The sequence below is a fragment of the Galeopterus variegatus genome, unplaced genomic scaffold (assembly GCF_000696425.1).
Source record: "Galeopterus variegatus unplaced genomic scaffold, G_variegatus-3.0.2 Scaffold717, whole genome shotgun sequence".
In the NCBI taxonomy this organism is placed as follows: domain Eukaryota; kingdom Metazoa; phylum Chordata; class Mammalia; order Dermoptera; family Cynocephalidae; genus Galeopterus; species Galeopterus variegatus.
This window is the reverse complement of record NW_007726828.1, coordinates 402,781-416,636: the sequence shown is the minus strand read 5'-3', so window position 1 is coordinate 416,636 and position 13,856 is coordinate 402,781. Positions and strand designations below refer to the sequence as shown.

General features: G+C 35.5%; 1 protein-coding gene across 1 annotated transcript in view; it reads right to left on the bottom strand.

The window, feature by feature from the left end:
• KCNH5 (potassium voltage-gated channel, subfamily H (eag-related), member 5) overlaps positions 1-13,856 on the bottom strand; it is a 318,706-nt gene that overhangs the window by 103,968 nt on the left and 200,882 nt on the right. Inside the window, exon 8 of the mRNA XM_008571772.1 lies at positions 7,034-7,233. Within this exon, the coding sequence (XP_008569994.1) occupies positions 7,034-7,233 (200 nt within the window). The remainder of the gene's footprint in view (positions 1-7,033; positions 7,234-13,856) is intronic.

The window sequence follows — 13,856 nt, the reverse complement described above, 5'->3', positions numbered from 1 at the left end:
TAAAATAAATTTGTGTTTGTGTTCAATGTGTATGTAATAGAAATATTTTATTCATCCAAATTACTCTACAGTTAATATTCCATTTTTATTTATATTTAAAGATGATAGTACCCAACAAATACCAAGCAAAGACTAAGATTTAAAATGGTAACAGGTATAATGCAGTTTTTGCAGTTTATGACTGGTAAAGGAAAAAATGTATTATAACCACAATGGACTAAATTATTTACTACCTGTTATTACTGCCTACCTTATTCAAGCACTATACGGGCACTTTTCATTCTACAGTCAGCTGCGTAAGTTGTATGGTGGTATCTCTGTTGTAGATGTGAACACAGAAGTTTTGAACTCGATCCAAAGTAATTTCAACATGGTACAATAAAGAATGTGTTTAATGTTACTCCTAGAGAAAGGTTTAAATCATTCAGGATTTAACATAGTAATATAATGCCTCCCTGTCATTAGTAGAGAAAAATAATACTGCCTAATATCTGACACATAAAAAGATCACTAATAATTATTTAGCTAACATTGATATAAAATTTGCACTGGAGTTCTCTTAAACTACGCCAAAAGCCATGAAAAACTAAAATATATACTTGCAAGTTCCAAATTACCTTTACAGAAAATATAATGTAAAGTTCTACTCTGCTTGTTTCTAATAAGCCTTGAGTGTTATTTTATTTAACTTATGATACATAAAAGGAAAAATAAAATTGAGGTTTCAGATAAAGTCTGCCTTCTCAGATAAGGTATGCAGGTCAAGTAGAGAAGAGAATGTCAATAATAACTCTGAATGCTTACTTTGTAATATTTCAATAGGTAACAGCGAGAAACACGTGCTGATGTGACCATAAAGTTCCTTTACCATGTTTACGTTACAGATAGAAAAGTGAGTTTTTAGGTATTTGGGGCATGATGTTTTTAAATAACAGACTAAAGAACAGTTTCTTATAATGATATCCTGGGCATAGGGCAGGTAATTTAAGGACCAGAGGAAAAACAGTCCAGTTGCCCCACACTGGCCTGTCTAGGCCCCAGCAGAGATTCTGAGTCCTTGTAATTTTAAGCTAGTATTTGTTCTATCACCTTGGAAAAGCCAGTTAATTTCATTTGTAAAACTATAGTACTTAGACGTACTAATAAAAAGTTGCTGGAAAATAATTATTGAATTATTATAGAATTTTATTCTATAATTCTTTCTTATACAGAATTCCTTAAATATATGTCTGAATTGTAAATGAGATATGATATTTAATAATATTCCAAATCATTCAGACATAATTACGTAATCTTAGTGTCAGGATCTGCAAATTCATTTACTACCATGTTCGACCTATGTGACTGAATCCTTTACTGGCAAGGAGTGAATTTTTGCCTAAGAGATAGATCATTCCATTTTTAAATACTTCAAATACTTCAAGCTTCCTGTCATATCTCTCCCCAAGTCTTCTCTTAGCCAAACTAAATATTCATATTTCCTTTAAGTATCTGTCATAAAACAAGGTTCCCAGAACTTTATACCATCATGTTTATCTTCTGGCAAGTGTGCTGCATTTGATATTTCTTCTAAAGCATCCAGCCAGAAGCTGAACGCAATATTTTATCTTAACATGGACTGCACTGGAATGATTATTACCTCTTTTGATCCAAAGACAAAAGTGCTTTTAATGCATCTTAAGACCTATCCGATTTTGTTTTATTATATTCACATGGCTATATTTACATGGCATATTTAACATAGCACATTTGTCTGTGGAGCTCTTGGGAGACTAGTACCTTCACTCTTGGGTTCAACTGTACATCGCCATAGAAATCTCTTAAAATATTTAATTTGAAAGAAGAAAATAATTCCATTTAGGAACATGAAGAAATATTTAAACATGATTTTCCAAATTAAAATAAAAATATACCAATACAAAGTGACAAAAAGGAGTCACTCTAACTTGTAGGAAAAAAATATATTGCCTTCTGTATTTGGAACAAATAGAGTGCTTGTAATTCTGCCTGAATATTTTCCATAATTCTTCCAGATCATTTCATATAATAGCATCTTCCTACTAATATTTTATTATTATTACAAAATACATGAAACAAAAAATGAAGACCAAAGAGCTTTTTCTACCAATTTTTTTCAAGCTACACGTTGGGGGGAAAAGTAAGATAGTGGAAAATAAAAATTATAAGCCTTTTTGCTTTATTCTATCAAACAGGCTGGAAAAAAAAATTCAGTGTGATGGGAAATATATGGTCTACACAACACTGTACAAGCTGTACATTTTTCACACGGTCCCAAAAGCTGAAAATAAAGTCCCCCGCCATTTATTTCATTTGAATTATTTCCAAGCAAAGTCATTTCAAACTGCAGGATAGCTTTTCTGAGCCTTAGCCATCATCCTTTCTATTTGTTTTTAGATAATCTCCTCTTTCCCTTTAAATCCTCACTCATTCCACCCATTTCTCAGTCTTTTAAGTGCACAGAATGCCAGCAAGTGGCAAAGCCCAGAGGACATATTTGGTCATTAAATTTAAAAAGAATCTAAAGCAACTGTTATAATTAGTAGCAATAAAATATTTTCAACTAAATAAAATTAATCGAAGAACTGTTCTATATAAAGAAAAATATTGCCTAAGGCAAACTTCCATGATAGAAATGCTACAATCGTCACACCAGTGCAGATTTTAACGCCACAATTGTATTAGAGAAAGCATTATTCACATCAGGCAAGCTAAAACTGAATTAAATCACAGTGATTAATTTGCTTGTGGGTCAAAGCTGAATTCAAAAATCTATAAAACTAAATACGTGGAAATGATAGAAGGAAATCTCAGTAATTGGGGCAAAGGTTTTTCTCTAATTAGCTGCAATGCATCATAGAACTAATGAAAGAAGCATTAAAGCAAAGACATTTGGCTTCATAAATTATATTTCCTTTTTTCAGTATATACTCAGAGTTAAGTTTCATAACAACCACCATTAATAAAACATTATCTGAAAAGAGCCATCAATAAAATATGAAATAGGAAAAATAGCAAGGCAAAGTATTTGACTTATTGAGGAATGGGAAGTTTATGAGAGGTCTCTGATACTAAATACTGGATAATTGCTGAAGTTCAGATGCTGTTTACTAAAGTTACGTCCTAAAGTACAGCTGTAATTCTAAGATTGTGACTATAATTACTGAATTTATATGATTACTGTCATCAACCTCTCATTTTCTTTTTTCCACACATGTATTTTAGCAGGTTCAATCAATTTGACTCTTATTTTCAAAAAGCCTACAGTTAAGATGCATATATAATACATAGATGGATAGAAAGATAGATGAACAGAAAGCTTTATTACAAGAATTATATACATGTATTGGCTGCTGTGTTGAGAATAGACTGTAAGGGGTCAAAGGTGAAAACACAGACCAATTAGTTGGCTATTACAATAAACCAGGTAGGATAAGATAGTGACCTGGACCGGCTGATAGCAGTAGAGGTGATGAGAACAGGAGGTAGAGTCAAAAGGATCTGGCAAAAGTTTAAATGTGGAGGGTTTTGTACTAAGCAACTGAAAGGTTTCCATTAATTGTACTGGGAAAAGAATGCCAGTAGAACAGGTTTATGAGAGATGATTAGGAGTTTAGCTTTGGACAAATTCATTGCACATGAGTAGGTGGTTGGACAGGAGAGTCTATAGTTCAGGGAATAGGTCCAAGATGAGTATGCACATTTGGGTGAGTGTAGCATATATTTTGAAAATCATGAAATTGTATGATATCACTGAAGGAGTTAATAGAGATAGAAAAGGGAGAAGGCATAAGGACTGAGCTCTAGCACACCTCCAAATTTAGAATATTATCTTGGTCTAATTGCTTTTAAGAAATTCCCCATCAATTTACACACCTACCAAAATTAAACAATAGTGCCAGTCACTCCAGTCTCTGCTAAGATTGGGCATTATCTTTGTCCATATGACATTACAAAAATGGTTTTTTGCTGTCTTAATTTTACTCTTTGTCATAAGTGAAAATAAGCTTTTTTATATGTTTATTAGTAATTTGTCTTTTGTCTTTTGTAAATTACCTGAGTGCATCCTTGTCTCATTTTTCTTCCCAAGTATTTTAATTCTTCTTATTGACTTTTACCACATTACATATTAAGGTACAACCTTTCACCTGTGATATTTGTTGCAAATACTTTACTTCATTTTCATTTTTATGATCTTTTGATGTGAGAAGTTTTATATTTCTTAGCCAAATGTATTTATTAACTATCTCTTTGTGTATTCTATTACTTTAATACATACAAAGATAAATTAAATATATTCACATATTTTCTTCTAATAGTTTATGTGGGTGGGTTTTTTTCTTTTTTACACTTAACTCTTAGTTCTTCTGATATTTATGTTATGACATGAGGAAAGACTCATCAATATTTTCTTAGATTTTTAATTTATTTTATAATTATATTAAAGAATATATCAATTCCATCTTTGCAATTTGTCCTTTAACTTATATTCAGATCTTATCTATAGTGAAATCTAGTTCTGAGATATCTATTCCCTTTCTTTGCTTTGGTTACTAATTCTTTTATCTATACCTCAACACCTCATTATTGTATTTTAAAGTTATATGTTATATATATTATTTTTTTGTTAAATAACTGAATGCCTGTTAGGTTCTCCACTAAACCACGGGTTGGATGCCAATCTGTTTTCCTCTTGTTCAGTATAGCATATGGTGTGTAGTCTAAGAAGCATTTTTAAATTCAGCCTCCTTGCCGATGCAATTACTAGGAATCCCCACAACCCCTTTCCAGGCCCAGAATTTGACATACGTCTCCTCTTCCATCTCTTTTCTTATAGGGCTGTTATCCTAGATCTTCCGCATGTGGGTGGGAGTTTTCTTAATAAGCTGGGAGAAATCACTGCAGGCATGGAATTTGTTTTATACATGCACAACAAAACTTTTATATTTGTCACAGTTATTTAAATCTGTTCTCCTATTAATCAAAAACAACTCTAAGATTCCCCAAACAGGAAGCACACCCATGATTTTTTTTCTATTCAAAAGTTAACCCTTTCTAATACTTTAAAAATCCCTTTAAATTTTTTATTTGAATTAAATTTTTACTTCACCTTTAATTTTTTTCCTATTATTCCACTTTCCCTGGCTACTCTACCAATCAGAAGTACATTTCTGTGACTGCAAATGAACAAGCAAACTAAAAAATAAAATAAAGGCAGAAATAGAAGACACCCAGAAATCATTCCCTGCTACATGGCATATGCACTTCCAGACACACTCCATGCCAGTGTATTAAACCTTAACTACATCATGAATGAGGCAGCTGAACATGTCTTCAAGGGGAGTCTTAAAGAGAATCTAGTCAGCTCCATTCCTGAACCAACCCAGCATCTGGGAATATAGAGAAAAGGGATGCAAAAATCTGCCACATCCTAAATTTGTGGCATAGGCCCTGGATCCAGCTCTTTTCTAGTATGTAAAAGGCTATTATATTGTCATTTCACTGATGTTTTATGTTAGCAACCATGTGACCAATGCATTTTCTGAAAAGAAAAGCTTCTTACTGAGACAATGATCGACAAGGCAAGTGGTTGTCTCTTGTTCTCAGTTTCACTAAATGTGGACTTCAAAGGACATCCTGCATTAGATGACATAAGCTCTGTTACTCTCACCTTCACCCTGAGGAAGATTGTTTCATCTTTGGTTACTCTCCCTACTAACCATATAGTGACTCAGGTATATATTAATCAAGTTCCACAGGAATGTAACTGACTCTTTGTCCTTCTATAGTCACACATAACACTTTAAGTGGCCATTTAACTAGAGATTTTATGCTGTATCTTGTAAATGTTGAAAGAGGAGCAAATCTCACCCTCTTTCAGGATTCCTCCACATAGCATCTCACCTGCACTCCCTCTGAAGGCTTCTCTCCCTTAACTCTTGCAACTCATCTGCATTTTCTACATTTCCCCCAACCATCTGCTCCTAACACCAGCTCTGGCTAAACATTTCCTACTTACTAGTTGTTTCATGAAATTCCACTAACTAAACACCTGCTTTGCTCATTTGCACTTTCCTTTTGACATTGAAAGATACTTGTTGAACAGGACTTAAAGAAAAATCCGAAGTCAACCCATAAGTTTAAAAGAACAGACAAACTTATGGGAAATGGCAAGGATGGTATTGTGCCATCTGATTATTATTTGTCAAAAATTGTTACCTAAAAAGAATGGTCTGCACTGATGCTTATAACATAAAATAGCCTGAGACTGGTTTTCTCAAAAACTCTGTATGGAAACTGCATTTGTCATCCCCTGTATTTGACATGAATCAGGTGGTGTAGGAGTGAGAATTTTTTTTTTTAATTTGCTTTTGTTTATCACAAGGAGGACTTTAGGTCCTTCTTCCCAAATATAAGATAGGTGGGAAAAATTAAAAGTAGTTCCATGAAAAGACAAGGAATAAATTAGAGATGTCAGATGATAGGAGAGGGAGGTATCAATCTTATAGATTTATGCAAGGCAAAGCAGAAAATAAAGAATTATAAGTTACCTTATAAAACACATGAGAGAGAGGAGAAATTTAAGTGGAGAACAGCATAAAAGACACTATTTTTTAATTTATAGCAAGGAAGTTCCTTTCTCATTTTTAAATGGGCAAAATGTCAAAAAAAGAAATCAAGAATAAAATCTAGCAGGAGAAATGGTAGCACTCAGAGTTTTTAGAGGAATGCAGCAAATTACTGTGCATGGTAATGAGACTGTTTCAGGGAAACGGGGTAATTAGTTGTTTTCAGGAACCAAATTTTCTAAATTGAGTGTTATGACGGTACTAATTGATGATTAATGGTTGAGTACTTTGCACCTTCTAAGCACTCAATAAATATGATTGATTGATATGTCACTTACAAAATGCAAAGTAACATTTATAAAGCAATTACACAAGCAATATGTGAGTGGGAGCTACACGCGTCTAAAGATCCTATTTAAATAGAAAATAATAATAATAACCCATACCTTCTCTGTGTCAATGCCTTTTGACATGGACCATGTTGAGACTATATAATCCATGACTCGTTCACTAAGGCCTTTGGGGACCTGATAGAGTTTCAGAAAGTCCCGTACGTTATTCAGCATCTCATGGTATCGGTTGGTGTTGGCATACATTTGCTGGAAAATTGTGGTAACATTTCCAAAAATAGTTGCATAAAGAAGAGCTGAAAGAGAAGAAATGATGAAAATAAAACAAATATTCCAAGTGAAAAAAATATGAGTATTGGCTAAATCAACAAATAATTTGGCAGAGATGTCTTAACAGACTTACAGCAGTTAATGTATGTGGAACCGTGAGAAGAGTGCCTGGCACCTGGTATTCACTCAGGAAATGTTACCTTCAGTATAATCAGCAAGACTTTATAAGCATGCACCACCCTAGTCAACATGACAACACATGAGAGTGGTTAAAATATTTCGTGAAGAATGAGATGATCCAAGAATCTGAGAAATTCTAGCTTTATTATGAAAAGTTATTCTCCAGCCTCATCCTCCTGAATGAACGCTAATCAAATTTTCCGAGGATTGATGATCCAGCTTAGAAATGTATGCTCCTTCTCATTGCTTGCTCCTTCCAGCTTTTGGAATACTTCTCTGGTTATAAATATTTTTGACAGAATATCAGAAATATAGGGAATGGAGACTAATTAAAGTGCTCCATTTTTAGAAGGTTCTGGAGATAAACAGGGTTGGAATTACTAGCTAAAATAAAACTTCAGGAGTACCTGGAGGTAGTAAACTCATGCCAGTATTCCAGTGATTATAAGTTTTTTGATTCTGTCATTTTAGTTAAGAGTAAAGTCAGCTAGCCAACCATTATTATTCATCTACAGGGGACTATGAATAACACAGGGTTGTTAATGCCCCTGACTGCTGCCTGCTCACAACCTAGAGCTTACCAACTCCTCTTTCTTCAGATCTGGTCAGGCTAATTAATGCTAACTTGATCCATGGAATGGTATGCTTTAAAATGATTAAAACAGCAAATTTTATGCGATGTATACTTTACCACAACAAAAATAAGTAAATAAAATAAAATTAAAATAATTTTTAAAAGTAGTTGAGTTCAGCCCAAACTGATCACTCCTCCAATCTCCAGCTGCATATCAACCCCCACCTACCCTGCCCCTCTGGTTTCACTCCCTTGTTAACAGGAAGCTCTTTTGGAAAGGGGGCAGTACTTTCTTCACCTTAATATTTGGTAAACAGTGCTCAGTAACCACAGGCATTCAATCGGCATTTCACGAATGAGTGAAATCCAGGCAATGATCATTTCCAACCTACATCCTCCAAGCATTTGAAAAATGACTCCTCTAAATAAATCATGGGCTGTTTCCCTTTGTGGTTTCATCAGACAAATCCCATTTGATGGAAGTGTGGAAAATAAAGCTACTTAAGCAACTTAAGATCCTTAAAATACTATTTTTTGTTTGTTTGTTTTTGTGACCGGTAAGGGGATCACAACCCTTGGTGTGGGGTCGCCCGCACTGCGCTCAGCCAGTGAGCGCACCGGCCAGTCCTATATAGGATCTGAACCCACGATGGGAGCGTCGCCGCCGCCCTCCCAGCGCCGCCCTCTCCTGAGCACACCATGGGGCCGGCCCCTTAAAATACTATTTTTAGGGCCGGCCCAGTGGCGCACTGCTATAGTGCACCACTTAGGAGCGCAGTGGCGCTCCTGCCGAGGGTTCGGATCCCACATACAGACCGGTTCCCGCTCACTGGCTGAGTGAGGTGTGGGCGCAACACCAAGTGTTGCGATCCCGTTGCCGGTCCCGGCCCGGTACGGGCGCGACACTGAGGGTTGCGATCCGTTGCCGGACACGAACAAAGACAAAAAGGAAAAAAAAAAATACTATTTTTAAAAATTGTTTATTTAAGAATAGTTGTTTTCCTCTAAGTATAACAAATTATAATTTCATAACAGATGCTATTATTTTATAAACATTTAGTCAGTGTTTCTGTTGTTATTTAGGGATTTTGATGCCAGTGCAAGACAATTTTTAAGATAGATGATATTTTGTTAAAATTGAGAAGGAAATACTGTTGATATTTCTCAACTGGGTCTTCAAATCTTTGAATATTCATATCTAAAAACAAAAACAAAAAAATAGAGGTAATCAGAGACTTAACATCTCTATTCTACCACTTAAATTAAATAAGCCAGACAAAGAAACAGGAATAACTCATGTTCTCACTCATAACTGGCTGCTAGGGAGGAAGGAAGAGAGGGAAGGAGGTAAGAAGGAAGGAATGAAGGAAAGAAAGAAAGAAAAGATCACATAATACAGTACCGGTACATTAAAATTTCAGAAAGAGAGAACAAACTTAGGGATACTAGTGATGGGAGGAGGAAGGGAGGGGGTATTGGGAAGTGATAGGTCAGGCAAAGGGCATAAAGAAATATCACGATTTGTAAGAATGAATATGCTAATAATAAATTTTAAAAATTTAAAATAAAAAAACAGAAATAATGCATACATATTAATGATAGAAGAGTCATCTAACAAATATGGAATTTTACATTTTCAGAAAAGAGATGAGAATTTATGTGTTAAAAATAATGAGTATTTTAGGGGTTAAATAATGCTGCAATCATGTTTTTTAATAGTACTCAGCTATTATAAATTGTCAATAAATACACAGAACTACCTATTATTCTGACATGTTTAGCTTGTTTGGCTCCCTAAGATGCTTGCAATCTGCTACACTTGCCAAATGTCTTACTTCTGCCTTTTAGTTTAATAAATTACCACACATTTCATCTTTTGTGGTATATTAAATACGCACGCAAAAAATACATTCTGCTTATATGAAAAGTTTAAACTAAAATATGAAGAAAACTATTCATGTATTAAAAGCTTGCAGCACTAAAAATGAAGAATAGCCAACATCCCATTAAATTTGACATATCACACCAGTTCCCGCTCACTGGCTGAGCGAGGCGCGGGAGCAACACCGAGGGTTGCGATCCCATTGCCAGTCCCCGATCCGGTACGGGGGCAACACTGAGGGTTGCGTTCCGTTGCCGGACACGGAAAAAGACAAAAGACAAAAAAAAAAAAAAAAAAAAAATTTGACATATCACAAAGATATCTACTTCTGCCTCCCATTTTTATATGAATGTGCTCCCATTTATATGAATGACTGAGTAGGACTAAACAAGGTCATAATTTAAAGTAAGAGATTGAATTATATGCATATATATTTTTGTAATTTTTAATTTTTAAATAATTTCAGACTCAAAAAAACTTGAAAAAATAGTGCAGAAAGCTTACATGTTCACACATACAGCTTCTCACAATGGTGACAACTTATGCAACTATAGTAATATATTAAAACAAGGAAATTGATAATGGTACAATACAATTAACCATACTAAAGACCTTATTCATTTCTCACCAATTTTTTGTTTACATGCACTCATTTCTTTGGCATATAGTTGTATGAAACTTTACCAAATGTACAGATTCGTATAATGTATATTTATGTATATATAGTATGTAATATCATGTATATGTATAAAAAGAGAAACTTCTTCCTTAAAAATATTTTCAAAACTTAAGAACGGAGTACATTTCCAAGAGCCACAAGAGCAAGTATGATATTTAACAGCAAACAACAACACTGTTGCCCACCACAGTCTGTGTTCCCAGGAAAAATGGGCACGGCATCTTTTTTTTCTATTATTGGTTATGAATATCCATGGGGTAGAAAACTGATTGTCACCACTCAAGTCCAAGATGTGATGGCCAAATCCATACTGGAAACATGTGCATTGCCACAAATTGCAATTATACCCCACGTCCCCCACTCAATCCCAGACCTCCCTCCCCATTCCACCTTCCCCACTCCACTTTGTATCCCTAGGTATGCTCTCTTCCTCTGCAAGTCCAACGCACCACTGTGGTCTTTCTTTCCTTCCTTCTTTCTCTCTTAGCTCCCACTTATGAGTGAGCACATGCAGTATTTATCCCTCTGTGCTTTGCTTATTTCACTCAACATAAGTTTCTCCAAGCTCATCCATGTTGTTGTGAATGGGAGAATTTCATTCTTTTTTTTGGCACAGTAGTATTCCATGGTGTATATATGCCACATTTTCCTTATCCAATAGTCCATCAATGGACATTTAAATTGGTTCCATATCTTGGCTATTGTGAGCAGAGCTGCAATGAATATGGGAGTGCAGGTATCCCTTCGACATGATAATTTCCATTCCTTTGGGTATATACCCAGAAGTGGGATTGCTGGATCATACAAAAGATCAGTCTGTAGTTGTTTGAGAAACCTCCATACTGTTTTCCATAGCAGTTGTACTAATTTACAGTCCCACCGACAGTGTAGAAGTGTTCCCTTTTCTCCACATCCTCACCAGTGTTTGTTATTCTCTGTCTTTTTGATTATAGCCTGTCTAACTGGGGTGAGGTGATATCTCAACGTGGTTTTAATTTGCATTTCCCTGATGACTAGTGATGTTGAGCATTTTTTAATTTCATTTGTATGTATTCCTTTGAAAAATGTCTATTCAGTTCCTTTGCCCATTTTTTAATTGGTTTATTTGTTTTTTTTACTGTGTAATTGCTTGAGTTCCTTGTATATTATGTATATTAATCCCTTGTCAGATGCATAGTTAGCAAAAATTTTCTCCTACTCTGTAGGATGTTGTTTCACTTCGTTGACTGTTTCCTTTGCTGGGGCACAGCTTTAATGAGAGAGGCCCTGGAGCATGACACACAGTGATGAGGGAAACTGATCCAGTAGAAACTATGTCCACACTGCTAACTCTCAAAATAACCTCTCTTCTTAATCACAGACACTGATATCTTCTTGGATATCTAATAGTCATGTGGATCTAACATGTCTAACAAAGAACTTTTTGTTGCTGTTGTATTTGTTTATGGGATACAGTTTGTTGTTTCAATACATGCATATATTGGATAATAATCTAATCAGAATAGTTAGCACATCTATCATATAAACTTTTATCATTTCTCTGTGGTAACATTCAAGATCCTCCTTTCTGGCTATCTTATAGTATACAGTACAATATTATTAGTTATTGTCACCCTAGGACATCAGAATTTATTCTTCTTATCTAACTATAACTTTGTCATTTTGTACCAATCCACCAACCTTTCCCTGGGCCACCATTCCCCCCACCACCACCTTTCCCTACATCTGGTAACCACTACTTTATTCTCTATTTCTCCCTTTTTTCCCCCTTTTTAAAATTTATTTTTCTAACTGAACTCTTAATTTACAACACCTTCTCTCCAACAATCAAAGTACTTTTCATCTCACTAAACGGCAAAGCCACTCCTAGTTACTCAGACCAAAAACCTCAAAGTCCTTCTTCAGTGCACTCTTTGATTCATATCCTAAATCTAATCCATCAGCAATTCCTGTTCACCGCAATTGCCATGGCTACTGAAAAAGTGGCTAGTCTCTATAGCAGCAGTCACAACCACCGTGCAGATGGCACGCCAGTCTCTCAACTGCATTGACACAAGGAGAGGCACCAGCGGAGGAGACCCCCCCCCCCAAAAAAAAAGGAGAAGAAGAGGTCCTCTCTCTCCACAAAGCACACTCCAGAGTAACTGAAGCAGCACCTGACTTACAACAATAAGGGAGGACGTGATCACACTTGTCTCAGTACTGGACAGATCATCTAGGCAACAACCAGCAGAGGAACAGTTGATCTATCAGATGGAGAGAACAAATCTATGATTATTAGAGGGGAGAGAGGGAGAAGGGGGAGGGGGAGCAGAGAGATTGGATAAGGGGCATAAAGAATAAGTGTGATTTGTAACAATAACTATGCTAACAAAAATAAATTAAAAAACAAACAAAAAAACCCAATTCCTGTTGGCTCTACATTCAAAACAGCTTCAAGTCAATCATTTCTCACTACCTCTACCAGCATCCTTGCAGAGTCTCCAAGTTTTCCACTTACTAGCTACGTGTCTTTGGACCAGTTACTAAACCTCGCTTATAACTTAAAATTATACTACAATTTTTACAAAGGGATTTTGTTAAATGAGATAACTGATATAAAACATTTTTTTAAAAAGAGTCCAGTAAAGAGTAAGCATACATAAAATGCTATGTATCATCATCACCATAAAATGCTATGTATCATCATCACCACCATCATCACAGATATTATCTTCCAAACAAAAAGAATGATCATATATATACATACATACACACACATATACATGTATACATACATATTTACATGCATATATGATCCTCCTCCACTCAAAACCTTTTCCGTCACACTTAGACTTAAATCCAAAAGTAGTCATAGTCCAAGGTCATGTATAATCAGCTCACTGCCTCCTTCAGTGATGACGACTCTTACCAGTCCCTCTCCTCAGTCCCTCTGCTACTGTCATACCAGCTTTGTTCATGCTATGCAAACATCCTAAACCAATTCACTCTCCAGGGCCCCTTCACTAGCTGTTCCTTCTGCCTAGAACACTATTCTCCAAGATCTTCACCTCGTCTGTTTCCTCTCCTCATTCAGGTCTCTGCTCAAAATCCAACTCATCACAAAGTCTTTCCCTGACCACATCATCTAAACATCTTCTTCCTCCAACATCACTCTCCATCCCCTTACTATGCCTTAGTCTCTTTATTATATCATTACCTTAGCTTACATTACGTTTATTTATTTGTTTATTATCCATTTTCCCACAAAGAATTCAAATTCCATGAGAGCAGGTGTGGGCCTGGTCCTTTTTGCTCACTGCTGTATTTCCCCAACATAGACCAGTTTGTAGAA